This window comes from Struthio camelus, chromosome 18, assembly GCF_040807025.1.
Source record: "Struthio camelus isolate bStrCam1 chromosome 18, bStrCam1.hap1, whole genome shotgun sequence".
NCBI classification, from domain to species: Eukaryota; Metazoa; Chordata; class Aves; order Struthioniformes; family Struthionidae; genus Struthio; species Struthio camelus.
Genome location: NC_090959.1, coordinates 8,332,724 through 8,345,909, shown reverse-complemented (window position 1 = coordinate 8,345,909; position 13,186 = coordinate 8,332,724). Strand labels below are relative to the sequence as shown.

The following is a 13,186-nucleotide window of genomic DNA, read 5'->3' as shown; positions in this document are numbered from 1 at the left end:
TTACTCAACTTGTGGCAGATTGACCATGACTGAAAAATTTTCCATTTTTAACCAAATGTGGATCTATCTAAAAAAAAGCCTGATGCTGAAATAGAGATTTTTTTTTCCAGTAGGGAGCCCTTTTAACCTCATATAGGAAGTTGGATCATCACGTTATGCTGCTTTCGCTTTTCAGTCAATGAATGTTTGAACTGGTGGGATCTACAGGAGGAGGTGTGAGCCCAGGGGATTAGATCCCTGAAGCAGGGAGGATTTTCCCTACAATGCCCATTTTTGCCATAAGTTTCCTACATGATCTTTGTCAATTTGCTCAATTTCTTTGAGCTTCAGCTGCCATGTTCATAAAGTGGAGAAAATGATTCTATTTTTCTGCCAATTGCAAAACATGTCTAGAATTTCAAATAAAAGTGCTTCCTAAGCTTTGTCTTTTTCATCACAATTGCAGAGCAAAATATCTTCTCAGGGATTCGCTACAGCTCTTAATGCTTGCGCCCCTGTGGCAACGGCCCCTTTCTAGCCACTCTGCAAACACCCAGTGGGAGCAAAACAAGTCCGCTGGCATGAGTGTTGGTAAACAGGGCTTATTTTATGTCCAGATTACAGAATGTTTGCAGGAGCTGAGTTAGTAGAAATCGGATTCAAATCTCCATCTAACTGGAGAATAGGCCGTGCGACTAAGGTGATGGGGAAAACCATCTATCTGAGTTGCAAATTGAGAGCAGTTTTTTAGCAAGATGCTAAAGGCATTGCTAGGTTTTTTTGCCTCAAGTACTTGGGAATATCACAGATAAGATAGCCCTTCATGGCAGTAGTGGGACAGAAGGGCTTAAAAAGCTCTGGTTTCAGGCAAAATGGAAATTTCCTGGTATTGAGATAGAGGTCCTGGAGCATCCTCCTAATACCTGCATGTCCCCTCGATGGCTCGTTTTGCCGAGGGGACACGAGGAGAGTCCGTGTTTGGGACATGAGGCTGCAACGGCCACGTGATGAGGAAAGGTCATCAAAGCAAAACCAAAGCCGGACAGGGTGCCTTCAGCAGGGCCCAGGGCCAGCGTGGCACAGAGGCGAACGAAAGCCCTGATGTCCCCTTTCAGCCCAGTTCCCCGCAGGACACTTCCCCGCCGAGGTGCTGGCTGCCTTCCTCTGCCGCAGCTCAGCCAAGCCCCGAGGGTGGAAAATCCCAGGTATTTCAGCGCGGCGAAGACGGGCCCCGTGTCTGGCAGGGCAGAGGTCGTCCTGGAGGCTCTTGTGCAACAGGAAGGTGAGATGTTGTAGTCCAGAGCCGCAAAGCCCTTCCCGGCAAATCATTAAATGGTTATAAAATTAACCCAATCACAAGACCTATTTTAAAGTTTGTATTTGCTGCCATTTTTTCTTTTTTTTTTTCCCCCCCTGAACTTTGATAGGGACTTATTTTGGAAAAACAAGGCTGCATGGAGGTGAGGGGAGTCGAAAGGCGTCTGATACTCAGTGACACAGCGGAGGGATCGAAGGATAGCGAATGCCCGGGGGGGTGACAGGGCTGCAGGCAACAGCGTCCACAGCCCATAGCATGGGTGTGGGCAGCTGTGACCCTCTCCCCCAATCCTTTTCTTCCCAGCGTTTGTAAGGCTCCTATCTGTGTTAGAATTTATTGCCCACACAGTAACCAAGCTCGCAGGTGGCTGCGACCATTAATTAATTGATGTTTGCAAGATAGCTTGAAAACAAGAAACCTTTCCATTTTATTAGTGGTTTGCAGCCTTAAATTTCTGTTCTGGGGAGTAGTTGCTTCAAATCTGAGTTATTTCTAAACGGCCTCATTCTTAATTTGTTGAACGATTGTCTTGTCTTAAGTGAAAACTTGTTTAGTACAGGGCAACTGGTCCTCTTTTGGGGTAAAATAAGTTGCAATACTACAGCTTTCTTTTTGAAGTGGTTTGCTGTTGTTCCATGTAGGTTACACAGTTTCAGAAAACCCTTCCGTACCATAATTCTTTCTGCCCTGTTTTAGTTGTGCTCCTTAGCTTTTGATTTTTGGAATTATTGGATCAATTATTAGATCCATAATGTGTTTCATTGCAACATTTTCCATACACCAGAAAATAAATATCCCTTAGCTTACAACTAGCTTTTTAAATTGTTTCATCTGTTTCATCAGGTGGGTTGAATGCTTCACTGATCTGCTCTTATATCAAGGTGATATTAAAAATTTTCAGTTGTCCTACCCCTGTCAGAGGCAAAGCACGTTTATTTGAAGTCGCTCCGGTGAAACTTTCCTTGCAGAAGACTGGAGAAGATTGTGCCATTGGGAGGAAAAAATGATTTATATGACCTTTAGTGAACAAATGGAGAATAACTTAATGAGAGCAAAGCTATTTCTGTGGTATATAAGAGAAGCCAGAGTAAAGAGAAATTATCAGTTGCCATGGGAAATAGATCACTAATCTACAGTGCAAACATGTCACAACATGATTCTCTGTTTGCAAAATTTAGCACTCCCAGGTTTGTTGTTCTGGTCCTGCTGATTAGAAGAAGTAAAGCTATAAGGGATTCATGGCAGCTGAGAGATGCCAGGTATGAGCCCTGGGAATAGGCTCAATATCTCATATGTAATTTTACCATGGTCTAAAATTAGGACTGGAAATGATCTTTAAATGCAGATCTTAGGATAGCGGTAGCTTCTCTGTGAATAATGAAGAAATCCAAGTAAATTACTCTAGGTTCACTGATATTCTCATTTCTACATGCACTGAAGCACTCGAGTTTTACTAGCAAAATTGGTTGTGACATGCAAAGGTAGAATGCTAAAGCAAGTAACAAGTTCTCTCACTCTTGCCAATTTGCTAACACTCACTACAGATATATTAAATAATAAATCCACATTAACTAAAATTCATTTAGCTCTATCTATCCAGGATGTCAAAGTAGATTCTGCTCTTTAGCCCTCAATAATAATGATTATTTTTCATCGTCATTCTGTGTGTGTGCGTTACTAAGCCGGTGTCCGCAGTGGGAGCTGGAGGCAACCATGTTCAGCTAAGGCTTGCAGTGCATTTTTGCAGGTGGCCAAGCAGGTTTTGCGTCAGCCTTACCTGCTATCGTGGCTTGCTGCACACTCAAACGCTTCATCTGAGACCACTTTATCTCCAAAATGCAGTTTCATACAATTCCCAGTTCACGCTGTTCCCCGAATCAGCCGAGCCAAGGCGGATGGGGAGCCGCCATCGCCCTCAGAAATCCCAGCAACCTCGGTGCCCAGAGGGAAGGTCCAAGCAGAGGTACAGAGGTGGCTTTGAATAACAATTCAACCTGTTCAACAAGCTGGAAAATAGTGGCAAAATAAATAGTTCTGCGGCTTCCAAATGACTCTGAGCTGTTATTTATAGCCCTGCGGGCACGCTGCCTTGCAGGCACTGACAATAACCCTCTTCAGGCCGGTGGTGACGGACGGGTCCCTCGCTCTCCGGTGTGCTCCACGCGGTCCTCTAACTCCCAGCGCTGCTCTGGGGCTCTCTTCTCCCTGCGCTTTGGGCAGTTGTCCTGACTTCTTTCCCCAGCTCGTTATTTCTCCTAAGGCTGTCGTGACAAATGACTTTGGTCTAGTTTGTGCCTCCCGGGCGGATGAATGAAGCCTTACTGCAGCCACAGCGAGGGAGCCCTGGCTTTGCGCCAGCCTTGGATGAGGGCTTGGTGGCACTGAATATGGGCAAGCTCTCGGCAAATAGGAAGTGGTACAGCACTGTAACTCTTGATTTATTGATTTCCGTAGGGACTGGGATGGGTTGCTTTGGAATCATTTCACACAGATCTCTCCGGAGACTCTGATCCAATAAAAGAAACCTTTCTGTATGCCTCCCTTTGCAAATATGGAGACCCGGTACGTTCCCTGGGACCTCTCTCAAAGTCCTTTTCTCATAGCCGTGAAAAGCATGGTCTGTGGAAGCTGGAGAGAAAGCACAAACATATTAAGTGTAGCAGCTGTTAGATGAGCTAGACACCTGTGGGTATTAGCAGCGCTAGTTTCTAGCAGCAGCGTGAGCTGAGGATTAGCACCCTGATTCGATGCGAAGCAGCAGATCCTACTTTCCACAGCTTCCCTAGCTGATGCCCCAGCACATTGCCACCCTATAGCACATCGGAAGTTCAGGCAACCAGATAAGCCTTGAACCCTGCACACAACCTATGGGGGAAGGCATTACCCTTGATGGGAATGGTTTGGGGGAAATACTGTATCCCTGAAGGAGTAGTTGGTGCATATTGCTTGTCTGTGATAGGCGTCTCCAAGCGAAAAGACTACTCTGTAACCCAGCATGTGTTACTTTATCCTCTCTGTTTCTCTTGCAGGAAGGAAGATGTCTCTACGTGATCCTGTTGATGGCCCTGTATTGGTGCACAGAGGCGCTGCCACTGGCTGTGACAGCCCTGCTGCCCATCGTCCTCTTTCCCTTCCTGGGGATCCTTCCATCTAACAAAGTTTGCCCACAGTATTTCTTAGACACCAACTTCCTCTTCCTCAGTGGCCTCATCATGGCATCTGCCATCGAGGAGTGGAATTTGCACCGCAGGATTGCTCTCCGTGTCCTCATGTTAGTGGGAGTCCAGCCCGCCAGGTGACTAACAGAGCAGCCGGGGTCTTTGCGGGGTGAAGTGAGCTGCTGGCAGCTGGGAAGTCGCGCCGCACACATGCGTGCTGCGGGCAGTAAGGCAAGCGTCACCCATGCACCAGGGAGCTTCACATGCTTATCGAGTTTGTTCAGGTGGGGTCTTGCCTTTGCTTAGAGGCTAGCAGAGTCCAGGGAGAACTGTTTTGTTTGACACCGTATTGACACTTACTCTGGTTATTCATGCTCGCCCTGTTACAGGATAGTCGCAGAAGTGCTTTTTCTTATTAATTTTGTGTGATCCTTGCACATGAGGTTTTCTTCCTGTAGCTGGACTGTGTTAGAGTGCCTGCCAAACTGAAGAAATTCAGCTTTTTCTTTTTTCTGTCTTCCAGACTAATTTTAGGAATGATGTTGACAACGTCTTTCCTGTCCATGTGGTTAAGTAATACTGCCTCCACTGCTATGATGCTTCCAATTGCAAATGCAATTTTGAAAAGCCTCTTTGGGGAGAAAGACACATCTAAAGATCTGAACAGGGATAATGAAGAAAACCAAGGTAACTGAGACAGGGCAATAGTAGAAGCAAGCTGAGGTCTTCCCTGCTGCCAGCAAATTTGCCCCATTTCATTGCCACCATTGACGCAAGCGCCAGGTTTCTTAGCTCAACTCAGTCTGTGTGCTAGTACCATTTCAAGAACATGGACTTCATTACAGCGATGGAAGGTTATTGGCATATAACTACCTTTTATCCTGCCCCTTCCTCATGTCATGCAGGAGCCAATGCTTATGAGTTGCAAATGTGTCTGGAAAAAACAAGAAAGAACTGGTGATACCCAGCTAACCTGCTCGAGAAACCTGCCGCCGGCACAAACTCAAGTCCAGGTCTGCGCTCCCCTGGCGGCGCGGGGATGACGAGATTCGCATAGGTGCCTGCTGCAGCCGTAGCCACGGCCGGCAGCTCCCGTAGATCGAAATGCCTCCGGTGGCGGCGGCGTGGCTCCACGCTGCTGTGGGGACGGCTGGGGCTCGCGTGGGCTGGGGGCAGCGAGGGGTGGGGGCGTCCGGGGCTGCGGCGTGGTCGTGGCCAGCCCGGCCCTCCTCTGCCCCTCTCCCTTTCTTCATCCGTGAGACTGGAGTCTGAGCTGGGGCAGAGGAGGAGGAGGAAAGGGAGGGCTGGCAGGCTGAATACCCCTTTGCAAAATGCTTTGGGGTCTCCTCTGGTCCGATTTTAAGTTAGCGGTCGGTGCCGTTGCCGAGTGGGTCGTGGAGAGGCTCAGACAGGGAGACTGCAGTCAGATAAAGTCTCCCTCTGTCCCTGTTTTCACAAGTATCTAAGAGCAGTTTGTGCTTCTGGCAGACAGTGATGAAGAACAGCAAAGCAAAAATGAAGTTCCCTTCGCAACTGTTACTGATAGTTGGAGCAACAGTCGCAGCTTCTCTTACTTGCACTGATTAGTACTACTTCTGTTTCTGCAGTGTAATGGCAATGGCTTTTTGATTACCGCTGATTTTTAAGATAGAAAAATGAGTCCCCAGAATAAGACTCAAAGATGTGCATGTTCTAATAAAGATGTACTTAACCATTTATCATTAATGTGTAGCAATCATAAGACATTCGCACTCCAGATTACTTTATCACATCTGCTGTGTGAATTGTTGACCATGCACATCTATTAAAATCAATCCCAATGGTCTTCCTGCTACAATTTCTTATTCCGGAGAAGCACTGCATTTTATGAGTCTGCTCTTTAACCTTCTTGACCCCTGTCCTCTGAAATGATTTGATGTGTAGTTGTTACTATAATTACAGTAGATTTTGGGAACGTGTAAAATCAAGACCCCACTGTCCTAGACGTAGGCAAGCATGAAGTTAATGTGCTTGGCTCATAATGCTCACAGTGATGTGAGATTAGGGAGAGGGAGATGCGAGAGGAGAATGGAGGGATGCAAAGGGAGAGGGATGCAAGTAGAAGAATGAGTAAAGTGTTACTTGGAAAATTTCCTGTAATTGCATGGTGATGTATTTTTCTTTTGAGGTAGAGACTTTGTAAATGTAGTAAATATAACTGAAGGATGAAGTCACCTGTAAAATATAGAGCATCAAAATGCAGGTTTTCCTGTAGCCTTTTTACCTGGAGTTTAGTGTTCCAGGATAGACTCATTCTTTTCTGTAATCTTTCTGAATAGATGAGGAAAACTGAGTTCCTTGAAGGAAGCCCTAAGCCTGAAATCGGTCATGAACTAAGAGTCTGATTTTATTCCTAGAGGAGGAGAAGGGAAAATGAGCTTTCTGTGGAGGTTTCCTGTCTGGCAGGTGTCATCTGCAGTCGGGACCAGGGGTGTTTCTCAGACGGTGTGTCGCAGTTGAATTTTCTCCCAGACCTGATGAAACCGAGCTCCTGACAGCGGGCTGTGTATGGGTGCAAATGTTATTGCTGACATATGATAACATCAATTTGCCGATCTGCTTGGGTACACTTTAATAGCACTGTAGTAGTGGCCCGAAGGCTAAAAAGTAAATTTGGCTCGGGAAAAGAAATAGATTAAAAATACATTAAAGAATACGTAGCATTTAAAGGCATTTGGTTTTTCAGAAGAAATCGCAACAAGTGTATGAAATCAGCTCTGTGATTATGCAGCAGTCAGCTTTGCTTACTCATACCATACAAGAATTTAAATTATGTCTCAGATAAATGGATCACATTTTTATGCTGATGAGATAACCTTAAAGTTGGAATCACTTATGCCCGTGCTTCCCCGTGTGAGTAGCATTTTGCAGGTCATAAATGTTTGCGTGCTTGAGCCGTCGATAGCTAAGGATTTGGAATGGTTTCTGGTTCATTTTGACACTACAAAAATCCGGTGAGATGAGCTGTGGCGGCTGAAACTCCAGCTGGTTCTGCTTGTTCTGATTTTTCTCCAGTGTGGAGACTTTCTGCAGAATCAGACAGGAGGGACAACACTCAGCCTTGGCCATAGTGAGTATCCTCCGTGTTGTAACCAGGCAGGTGTGGGAAGATAAACTGCGTTCAGGGCTCGGGGAGCCTTGGTGAGTGGCAGATCTCTGACTGGTGTCTCTAAGGGGGCAACTGAGAAATCCGTATTTTTGTCCACTTTGCCGCCTTGCCTGCTCCCTTCCCGTGCTGGCAGGGTACAGCCCCAGCACCGCCGCTGGCAGCCCTTGGCAAACGGAGGCATTGCTCTTCAGGCCTCTTAAACCTTGTAGAAGCAATGGAAATGTCATTAAAGCCAAACCTTTCTAGGACAAGGTATAGAAGGTATTTGAGTGAAATGGGAGGTGGGATGTTACACGGTTTTAAAGGTCAGTTTACAGTGACATGCTTAATTTCTTGCACGGAGGTAGCGGATAATGTGGCCATCATTCAGCCTCTGCCAAGATGCAGAGCTAGAGAGAGAGAGTGGTGGAGCTGGGCTGGCATTCCCCAAAGTCATTAAAAAAAAAATGAAGTGGCTCTTTGAAGGAACCAAACCTTTCTGCTAATTCATGTTGTGTTTGAGGAATGTTTCCTGTTGAATCAAAAAGTAGGGAGAAATAATTTTTTAAAACATTGAAAGGTTCTATTGCAACATGTTCATGGCAAGCTGTTTGGTTGGGAGATGAAAAAATGCTTCTTTTTGAACTTTTCTAAACAAATCTTTTGGTTGTTTTGTTGGAAATGACAGATGAAAATTAAAAAGAAAACAGGAGAAAAAAGGATTAGGTAACTCTACAATGAAACAAATTTCATTTTGGTTCAATTCAAAGTTATTTATTTTATTTTCCAGGATTTTAAAAAGTTCTGCTTAAGTTTATCTTAAGCTATTTTTCCCCCCACATTCAGGTTTTCTTTGCTTGTATCACTACTCAGCTGGAAAAATCTGTTCTTCTTTCTGCTCCAAGCAGGACCTCCAGAACTGCAGGATGGCCACTGCTCATACTGCTCAGTGAGAAGTCCTTATGGCCCAGTCCTCTCCCAGTGTTTTTCACCCTCTTTTGACTTTTGGAACCCTAACAATTTTCAATCCCCCCCCCCCCACCTTTAGAAGTTTAGTAGGAAAAGATTGCTCTACAGCATCTCTGACTTTCCTTTTCATCGTTGCCTTTTGCAGACTTTCCTAGAGAGATAACTCACAGATGCCAGGGTCCTAGCAAGATGAGATGGGAGTTTGGGCTTAGCGGGGAAAAAAAATGAAGAATTCTAAGAGGTGGAATGAAATATATATCTTTGCAGAGCCAACACTAACTATTAAACAATAATGGGTCTTGGGCGAAATCTGTTGGGGGATCCACAGTCAGCCATGGGTTAATGTTCTTCCTCCTCATTACATCCCGGCATCATAGCAGCATTGGGGTGAAAGCTCAGCATGTGCGTGTCCCAGCCCATTAACTTCAATTCAGTAAATTAGCAATGTGTAAAACATGACATTGCAAAACTCCTTGGTTCACTGAGCAGGAATGAGCCGGTTGTCTTCAGTGCACAAGTGAGGGAGTTCAGAGACTTTGACCACCGGCTCCTTTCTGTCTGGCCTGCTTTCTGCCTCAGTGGGTAAACAGGTAGAAGAAGAGTGTGTTTCCGCCTGAGGAAGAGTGCAAGGAAACTTGGGGCTTGCTGGGGTGATGATGGCAGGAAGTAGGCTCTGCACGCAGTGATCTGCAGAGCTGGGGAAGTGGAGGGGCTCCGGCCTCTGGGCTGAGATAAAGTGCAAAGACCTGAAGCAAAGATAGCAAGGCCAGCAGCGGCAGTGAAGGGCCACCTGGACTGAAGGAGACAGAGTTCACAAATGCTCCATGCCTGAGGAAGAACAGGGAAAGCAGGGTTTAGTAGCACACCTCTAGTCCTGACCTCAGGAGGTTAAGCTGTGAGTCAGAACTATGAAAAGTCACAAGCCTTAATTGCGAGATTTAGTAAAAAAAGAGAGATTGCTTTGTGTTTCTGGTCTGTCTTTCAATTTCTGAATGCTTCCTCGGTATGCACGTGTGGGACAGAGTTGGGCGCACCTCCCCATTTACTGCAAAAGAGAACGTCAGTCGTCGTGTTCTGTTCAAAATATGCCCTTTTCCCAAGTGCTCGCGAGTCCTGCTTGCCCTCCCTGAGGTTGGTGACAGGGTAGACAGAGAGGTAGAGATGGTGTAACCCGCACAGGAGGGTCCCCGAGAGCTGGATACGCTGCGCAGTCCATGGGGTGGCCTCAGACTTGGGTCCTGGCACTGGGCTTGGAGGAAGCTCTCAGCCTGCCTGGTGCGTTGTTTGGAGGGAGGTGATGGTTTAAGATAGTCCTTGCTCTCTGGGAGGATTTCAGAGGGCAGTGTATGAAGCCTAGTCCCCAAGTGTGTCCCACTGTTGCCTTTAAAGAAGGAATTATAGCTTTATGGTGACTCTGCCCAAGGTGTCTGCAGGTGGTTCAAACGCTCATCCCCTGGCAGTGGGTAGCTCGGGGCCAGACAGCGCTCTTGCTATGCCCCGAGGAACATGTGTTACAAAGCTGTCAGGCTCAGCAATTCTTATTCCTAAAAATTAGCGATGGTTAACCAACAAAATAAATATGCATTTGGATAAACGACAACCTGGAGCTGCTGTTCATATTAGACTATCCCAGGCTCTGACCAGCAGCAGAACTGATAAAAAGACTGAGGAGTCCATCAGGGTCTGAGAGAAGCAGTGTGTGCTGCGGTGAGAGTCCCTGAGCCACCAAACTGAGGGGGGGCCTGAGGCAGCGGCTGGAGGAGATGGGCTTGTCCATCCCAGCTGGGCGCTCCTGGCACCCATCCCCATGGTGTTAGTTCACCCTTCGTTTGCACAGTCCTTGCCCTGTAAATGACAGTATCCTTCTCTGTTTGGTTCAAGGAGAATTTTCTAGATGCTCTGAACTGTTTTAAAGTCCTCATCTTTCTTTTTCAGCATCTTTACAGCAGAATAAACTTTACACTGTACCAACTGAGATGCAGTTTCTGGCAAGTACTGAGGAGTAAGTTAACTATAAAGTTTGTATTAGAGAGCTGAGAGAGAGAATTATCCCCTGAGCTAGACGCAGTTTTACGAATGTGATAATCAGTCGCTGAAATGTTTTGATTATGCCAAACTTCCCAGCCGCTAGCAGGCTGACCATAGAAACCCACCTGTATCTGTCCAGCAACCTTCTGCAGGTCCAAACCATTGCAGAGGTTTTCAAGATGCTTTGAGTGGTAGCCAGGGGTGTCCCCTGCTGGAAGATTGTGCCTTGATTGTCTCAGAAACGTCACATGTGCGAAGCAGGTGATGTAAAAACCGCCAGGCTTCACATGCTGTTGACGGTCCAGCTTTGCTAACAAACGATGGGAAAGACATCTTTTCAGGAGCAGATGTTTCTTGCCACTTGGTGCTATCAAAAAAAATTTTTTTTTTCCTTCTAGCGGAAAGGTAGACTCTTTGCTGCTTCCCAAGCTGCTGGGAGTTTCGGGTGAGGCGCGGGCACCCTCGGCTCCCACGGGCAGGCGCTGTGGGTGGCCTCTGCAAGCCTGCCCGGTGCCAAGTGGCAACTCACGAAGTGGTGAGGAAGCCTGACAGACCCCTCCTGCCAAAATGAGCCACTTGGGTGTCCTTGAGGACATTATTAGCTTGGATTACTAAGAACTGGGAATTTTCCCTCTGTCAAGGCTCTAAATTGGTTGCGCTGTATTTAAACCAGGGCTTTCACCGGATTCTCTTTTGGAATATTTTAAAGCAAAGACCTGACGGAGGAGAAGGAGGTTGCCAGCGATGCGCTCTCAGACTTAAAGAAGGAGGAAGAATACAAAACAAATATCTGGAAAGGTTTCCTCATCTCAATCCCGTATGCAGCCAGCATCGGTGGTACAGCAACCCTGACGGGAACGGCACCGAATCTCATTCTTCTAGGACAGCTGAAGAGGTATGGGAGGCAAATCCATGCCCCTTCAGAGCATTTTGAGACCCTTTGTGAGCAGATAAAAGCAGAGAACGATTCCAGCTACCCTAGCTGGAATAAACAGGTTTCCCGTGTACCCAGTCAGGCTTTCAGCCAAACCAGTACCTATGTGCTTCGCTTTACTGATGCCCTTAATCCCATTGAATTTAATGGGATTTAATTACCTGCTTAAAATTAATCTCATAACTATTTTGATGAAACAGGCCATGTAGTGTTTTGTGAGCACTTGTATCTGCCAGAGTTTGGTAGAGAAGAAAAACAGGGAACCCACTACTTAGGACCTGTTTTTTCAGTTGTAAAAGATGCTTCCTGTGTGTGTAGGAGCATAGATTCTCGCCGTTGTAAGTGCATGCAGCTATTTCTGAACTTTAATGGCCTCTACAAATAGCGCGTTAAGGATCTTGGAGGCATAGGGAAATTCATGTTCAGACTCCGCAGCAGGTATTGCATCAGGACTTAGATCAATAAACCACAATAAGATACTGGGCATTCAAGAATATCGTTGTATGAGACTACCAGACTATGGAGAGCCAGATTTTCAAAGCTTCCCTTCCCGGCTGCTTGTCCAGTTGGGCAATGTCAGTTCCGTGCGGCAGAGCTGCCTGGCGAGGCCGTCCCGACACAACGTTGCCCAAATCTCATAGTGCCCGGAGAAGTGCTATTACATACAGAGGAGTATTTATTAAATACACAACTGGCAAGATTGTGGGATGTTTTGCTGCTAGTTTCAGATGTTTGTTTACCCTTAAATTGAAGGCTTATTTTCCCTTCTTGCATTAACCTTCTTTTTCCCATTTGCTTAGTTATTTTCCAGAATGTGATGTGGTGAACTTTGGTTCTTGGTTTATGTTTGCATTTCCTCTAATGCTGATTTTTCTTCTCATGGGATGGCTATGGATCTCCATCTTGTATGGAGGAATTAACCTCAGGTATGTTTATATTCAGCTATTCATATATGTTAGTCTGGTTATACCAGCATTGTAAATCACATGTTCGTCTGGACTCTTGTACTCAATCTACTGAAATCACCTAGAATGTTGTTGGCTCTGGGAGGGGACTTCATAACCCCCTTTGAGATGCTCATGCTATAACAATGAATCTGTTTTAAGAAGCGGTTTATGTGTCATCTTTGTGCAACGAAATGTTCCAAGGGCTGTAAAGGTTTTCCGAGCAAAGCTGACAGAACCAAGTTAGTCATTTATCCTCCAGCCAAGAGTGCCTGGTTACCTCTGTTTCGATCCTGTTCACCAGCGAGAGCTGAAGGACAGGATGAAAGCGATGAACGTCACCCTGACAGTAACTGCTTTCCGTACTCTGTTCGAAAGAGCCCGGGGGTGATTCTACGTGGGAAGGCATTGAAGAGGCAATATTTTCTTAAACAAAACCTGAAACATTTTCACTTCTCTTTTCCAAGCAGCTCTAATCAAAAGCATTCTTGTAAATGAGACTGTTTCCAAGGTGTTGTGCCGTAAGGCGAGGGTATGGGGTAAATTATCCCCGGGAAATTAGATCACGCAGCCTCACTGTGGATGGTCATTGCTGTGTAACCCCGAAATCAGCTGTGCGAGTCCAAGTCCCCCTAACTCAGCGCCTGCCCCCAAAGACCTGGCGTTCTTACTTGGCTGTAAAAATAGACTTCCATGGAAACACAAAGGTTAAGGCTGAATATTTCTTAA

At 46.1% G+C, this 13,186-nt stretch overlaps 1 protein-coding gene across 2 annotated transcripts in view; it reads left to right on the top strand.

Annotated features, from left to right (window-relative positions):
- The window catches only part of SLC13A3 (solute carrier family 13 member 3), a 37,651-nt gene that overhangs the window by 13,788 nt on the left and 10,677 nt on the right, over positions 1-13,186 (top strand). For both annotated transcript variants that reach the window (XM_068912171.1, XM_068912170.1), the window contains 5 exons: positions 4,327-4,592; positions 4,979-5,142; positions 10,487-10,553; positions 11,289-11,474; positions 12,314-12,439. In XM_068912171.1, coding sequence (XP_068768272.1) covers positions 4,357-4,592; positions 4,979-5,142; positions 10,487-10,553; positions 11,289-11,474; positions 12,314-12,439 — 779 coding nt within the window. In that variant the 5' untranslated portion in view covers positions 4,327-4,356. The remainder of the gene's footprint in view (positions 1-4,326; positions 4,593-4,978; positions 5,143-10,486; positions 10,554-11,288; positions 11,475-12,313; positions 12,440-13,186) is intronic.